A 5868-nucleotide genomic window follows, 5' to 3' on the forward strand; every position below is an offset into this window, starting at 1 on the left:
TTTATGATCATCTCTTGCTCTTTCTTTTTTTTTTTGTTTTGTGGGTGTGGGGTGGGGGGGGGATTAATTTGTCTGTGGAAGTTGATCATATATTCACACATTGGAGAACGGTTTATTCTATTCCCCCCCCCCACATACACACATACTCTCTCTTTCCCTCTCTCTCCCTCTTCCCCCATCATGGGGCAGTACAAACAACTTTGGACAATAGTCAGCTGTTGAATATATTTTCAAATTTACAGAAATGTTCATCTTTTTTCCCCTCTCCTCAGACGGAATATGCCAGGTTCGAGAATGGCCGATTTGTGTATAGAATAAACCGTTCTCCAATGTGTGAATATATGATCAACTTCATCCACAAGCTCAAGCATTTACCAGAAAAGTACATGATGAACAGTGTGTTGGAAAACTTTACAATTTTGTTGGTAAGAGGTTAACTTATTTCTAGCAACGCCAGGTAATTCCTCTCGAATGCTCCCATCCCTCCCCTTATTGAAGAGAGAGACTGAAGTGTGTTCTGTTAAATGGAGGGAAATGTGGCTGCTGCCGACTTCCTGGGTTGTTGTAAGGAAAACGCTTTGTAAACTGTAAGACAACAAAACAGCTCGCTTTTATTTAGCAATTTAATGTTTGAAATATTGACTTACATTATTCCACATAAATTTACAGATTTACATACATTTTCCCACTTGATCCTCACAGCGACCCTGTTATTTTTGGTCACATTTCTCAGAGGAAGAAACGGAGGCTGAGAGAGTTTAGGTGATTACCCAGGGTCACACAGCTAGTGTCTGAGGCAGGATTTGAACCCAGGCCTAAGTTTGCCCATCTGTAAAATGGGAGGATTGGACTGTATGCACTCTGAAGTCCTTTCCATCTGTAAATGGGTGATCCTATAAATGAGAGCTTATAGATGCTCAGATCTCTGTCTCCGAATTTCAGTAGGTCATATTCCTCTGTGGGGGACTTACAACTAAGCTGCTAATTCTCTTTGCAGATGGAATATTGTCCCCAAATACGTTCTCAGAGTTCCAATAACTGCAAGAACCTTTATGTAATGTAAATCCCAGTTTGGAGTCCCCAGTGATGGTGGTACTTTAGGTAAAGACATGGATTTGCCCCAAGATAAAAATAGAGCTCAGGAATCCCATTTCTCCTCAGTCTGCAGAAAAGAGAGTAAAGCCCCAAGGTTCAGTCATGTGGAAGAATAGCCTGGAGAGGAATGTAGGAGGAGGGCACTGTGTACCTGCAGTGACAGAAAGCTTTACATGAGGGCGGTTGACCTTGTTATCTCTGCACTTTTGTCATTGGGGTGCCTGATGAGAAGGAGAGCTCACAAAAATCCAGCTTGGAGGCAGGGCCTACATCTAGAGAGTAATGAAGTCTAACCCACATAAAATGGAGGGAGAGGGAGAAAGAGAGGGACAGACAAGGAGAGACAGAGAGAGAAAAGGAGAGGGACAGAGGGAGGGAGAGAAGAGAAAGAAAGGGAGGAGGGAAAGAGAGTGAAGAGAAGGGAAGAGAAAAGAGTTGGCGAGTGTGACAGGGGCCAAGTCAGTGACCAGCTAGCCCTTCTCTTCCCCAGACATGTTGATCCTTGTCTCCATAATGCCAAATCATAACCCTGCTTGCTCTGAAATGAAATGTAACAATAAAATAAAAAGAGGAGAATTTTCCTCTTGTAGTGAGTAACTATCAAAGGAATCAGGACCCCCCAAAAGCCTCCCATTTGTTGAATTGTTGATACCAGATGTTTCTAAAGCATAATGAGATAATCTTCCCCTGAAGTCTCTGATGCCTCATGCAGACATGAAGGTGACCCCTAGGGCTCAAGGGCTGTGCTGACAGCACCCAAGCTCTGGCAGTTCTGGCTGTCTGGTCTTCAAATCCTAGCTCAGTGTGTCTTTCCCTCATGGAGCAGCCCTGCTTAGAGCCAGGAAGCTCCTTGGTGAGCTGTTGGTCACTGGGTGACACATACTTTAGCCACTATAGCTCATGATACCATCTACCAAAGCATAGGGGAGCTGCAGTCTATAATAATGAAAAGAAATAGGAGAAGGAGGAGGAGAGGAAGAAGGAGAAGGAAAACAGGGAAAAGAAGGAGGAGGGAGAGAGAAGAGGAAGAAGAAAAAAAAAGGAAAGAGAACAGGTTTTTTTTATAGCACTTTTAAGGTTTGCAAAGGGCTTTAAATATACTGTCTCCTTTGACCCTCACACCAACTCTGTGAAGTAGTTTTCTTGTCCCTATTTTACAGATGAACAAATTAAGGACCCAGCGAGTTTAGGAGACTTGACCAGGGATATAGAGCTAGTCAGTGTCTGAGGTAGGGTTCAGACTCAGATCCAGAAGTTCAGCTTACTGGGGTGATAGTCATAAGTAGTTTTTAAAGCATTGTAGTCTAGACTTTGGAGCCATATCTAATTTTTAAAAAATATAATCAGTATAGATGCGAAGTCTGACATTCAGGTTCAGAAAACCAACTTCACAAATACAAAATGGAGGAGTGAGGCCTGGAGGTTTTGGTAGGTTGAACCCTCATTATGATAGGAACCAAAGAAGGGGAGATGATCACAGGCGGAATCAAGAGAAGTTCAGTGTCCACAGAGAGGCAGATGACAGTCTCATTTGCTGTCCCCTGCCCTGGTCAGACCCTGTTGCAATCTTGTGCTCAGTTCTGGGGACTACATTTTAGGAAGAATATTGATCAACTGGAAAGTGTCCCAAGACTGCAGATACGACATATCAATCAATCAGTAAGCATTTCTTAAGTGCCTGCTATGAGCCAAGCATTTTTCTAAGTGCTGGGAATACAAAAGGTGGCAAAAAATGGTCCCTGCCCTCAAAAAGCTTACAATCTAATGGGGAAGAAAACATGCTACGAAGCAAACTATATACAGGATAGATGGGGGAAGGCTGGGATTAAGAGGAGTTGGGAAAAAGTGCCTACAGAAAATGGGATTTTATTTGGGGTTTAAAGGAAGCCAGGGAAACCAGTAGATAGAGATGAATAAGGGAATCATTCCAGGCAGGAGAAAATGCCCAGAGCTGAGAGATGGAGGGTCTTATTTGTGGAACAGCCAGGGGCCAGTGTCCCTGAGTGGAAGAGTATGTGTCAAGGAATAAGGTATAAAAGACTGGAAAGGCAGGAGAGGGCTAGATTATACAGGACTTGTTGCAATAATCTAGGGGATGAGGGTCTGCATCAGGGTGGGAGCAGTGTCAGGGGAAAGAAGGGGGAATATTTGAAAGATGTTGCAAAGATGTTGACATCAATAGGCCTCAACAACAACTTGGATATGGGGGTGAGAGATGGTGAAGAGTCCAGGATGGCGCCTAGGTTGTGAAACTCGGGGACCAAGGAGGATGGTGCTGCCCTCTGCAGTGATAGGGAAAGTAGGAGGGAGGCCTTGAATTTATTTATATTTTTATTATTAATGTATATTTATAAATATCGTTTTATTTATTATTAATATATTTTAAAATTTGTATTGAGTTTAAATCATATATGTTGCTTGATTGAAACAACTGTTGTTGTTCAGCCTGAAGATGAGAAGGTGTAGGGGAAAATTGAGAGATCTTTCTAAGAATAAGGTGGATTGGATTTGACCCCGAAGGTCAGAACTGGAAGCAAGGGGTACACTTTATGTAAGGAATAACATCTCAAGACTAGAGCTGCCGCACTGGGGGATGGACGGCTTCAGAGCGTGTGACATAGTGGTTACCTCTTCAACTTGTCTGGGGTACCGTAGAGAAGGATTTCTTAACCTGGGTCCAGCGAACTTGTTATTAAGAATATTTTCATATCTATTTTTGTGTAAATTGGTTGCTTTGTAATACTTCATTTTAAGCATTTAAAAATATGATTCTGAGAAGGGCTCCATCAGCTTCACGAGACTGCCAGAGTGGGGAACCATGACTCGCAGAAGATGAAAGCACCCATGATTTAGGGGGAGTTCTTCTTGGCTAGGTGTGGGTTGGGCAAGATGGACTCTGAGGTCCCAGAACATTATCTTACTCTCTACAGTCGTGTCCCCAGAGTCAGCCAGGACCCCAGCGTTACAGGTGGGCTCTCAGCAGCTCAGAATCCTTTGGATGGTTCAGGGAAACCTCAGGGCAAGGTTCTTTTAGAGCAGGTTATTTGGCCATTGGCCAGAGCTTACACATATTTATTTTCAAATGAATGGTGGTTGTCACAGCTTTGAGTGAATGGCATTTGACCCGCAGGATGCCCCTGTCACCAGCCCTCCTTACTCCTTGTGTGATCTCTCTCTTACAGGTGGTAACAAACAGGGATACACAAGAAACTCTCCTCTGCATGGCCTGCGTATTTGAAGTGTCGAATAGTGAACATGGAGCACAGCATCATATTTACAGGCTTGTAAAGGACTGAGCACGGTTATTTATATATACATATACACACACATACACACACACGTCATCATGAAAACTACAGACTGTAAACCTCAGTACTGAGTGGCTGGGCCCCTGGCCCAGGGCAGCCCCCACACTTTTCTAAATCCTGTCAGTCATTTTTCATGTGTTCCTATATCATTGTAGCTGTGAAATTCTGGTACAGTTGTAAAAAAAAAAATCTTTCTAAAATGATGTGTTCTTCAGATGTGTAACCCACACTTCTTTGGGAAAGATGATACTTAAGAAACCTGAGGTCTCTGTCTGGGGAGGCCTGTTTTTAATTGTGGTAGAAAATGTAAGACAGAAGCATTTGCCATGGGAAATTTACAGCATTTATACAAATGTATGTAGTTTTTTTTTCCAACATAAAGTACTTGTTTTAAGATGCAAGTAAAATTAAAGTGAAACTTTAAGTATAAATGTAAATGAGTACACAAAGTGAAGAAACTTTAGAATTATCTTTGTAACTAATTAGGGTGAAACGAATGTAATTCACTAAATTATTTTTTAAGCAAAACCTTTTTTTTCCTTTTTGAAACCAAATGTTACAATGTAGCCTTAAGAAATGCTTGGTAGGAAGACCCTAATGAGGCAAAATTGTATTTTTTTTCTCACCATTTAAAACTAATTCTCTAATCCATTAAACATCTGAACAGGTATTGCAAAGAGAAAATGTCATCCCTTATACATAACATATAGAGTGTATTTAAAAATATAAAATTGTATTGTACTAATATGAAGATTTGATTATTTAATGAAAAAGATGGCTTGTTTTGCAATAAGTAGGTAAATACTTAAATTTTAAACTTACATTGTAGTCGTGTGTGCAGTTATATTTTATTGGACAACTAAATTTTCTATTGAGTTGAACAATTTGAAACACTGAAATTATTAGTAACAAAATGAGTTGAAAAAAAAATTGGCATGAATACTGCACTGTTAGCTGCAAAGTAGAGGGGGGACTGTGGTGGGAAGATTTCATAGACCAAATTCCAAAAGGCTCATCTGCTTTACTATCACTGCCACCCAGAACATCCCAGGCCCATCTGGGCTTTTCTAACCGACCCATATTCACCTGAATAGCTAAGGACCCTGCCTGGACCCAGACAAGAGGCATTTTCTGAGTATCTCTTCAAACCCTTCGATTATGTGTGCTGACTAACCCCCTTAAGGTTTGGGCATGCCATTTGTGACTAACCCTGGTGCATATGTCCTGCTCATTCTTTTGAAACAAGCTCATTTGGGAGCTCTTTTCTTGTAGAAGACTTTACTTACTTTACTCTTCAAATACTCAAATATATTCAGCAGTTCGAGTTGGTAGGGAGAATGATAACATCACTTGGGTTCTTTCAACTCTGATCGTATATAGATCATTAAAAGGCCCAGATTACAGAGCATGGTCCTTCTTTCCTTCCTTCCTTCCTTCCTTCCTTCCTTCCTTCCTTCCTTCCTTC

At 41.4% G+C, this 5868-nt stretch overlaps 1 protein-coding gene across 9 annotated transcripts in view; it reads left to right on the plus strand.

Annotated features, from left to right (window-relative positions):
- The window catches only part of TEAD1 (TEA domain transcription factor 1), a 403944-nt gene extending 398723 nt beyond the window's left edge, over positions 1-5221 (plus strand). For all 9 annotated transcript variants that reach the window (XM_069091245.1, XM_069091243.1, XM_069091242.1 and 6 more), the window contains 2 exons: positions 273-425; positions 4278-5221. In XM_069091245.1, coding sequence (XP_068947346.1) covers positions 273-425; positions 4278-4391 — 267 coding nt within the window. In that variant the 3' untranslated portion in view covers positions 4392-5221. The remainder of the gene's footprint in view (positions 1-272; positions 426-4277) is intronic.
- Positions 5222-5868: the final 647 nt, after the last annotated feature.

Source organism: Petaurus breviceps, unplaced genomic scaffold (genome assembly GCF_028583685.1).
Source record: "Petaurus breviceps papuanus isolate PSGF00001 unplaced genomic scaffold, PetGlider_PUasm1.0 188, whole genome shotgun sequence".
NCBI lineage: Eukaryota > Metazoa > Chordata > Mammalia > Diprotodontia > Petauridae > Petaurus > Petaurus breviceps.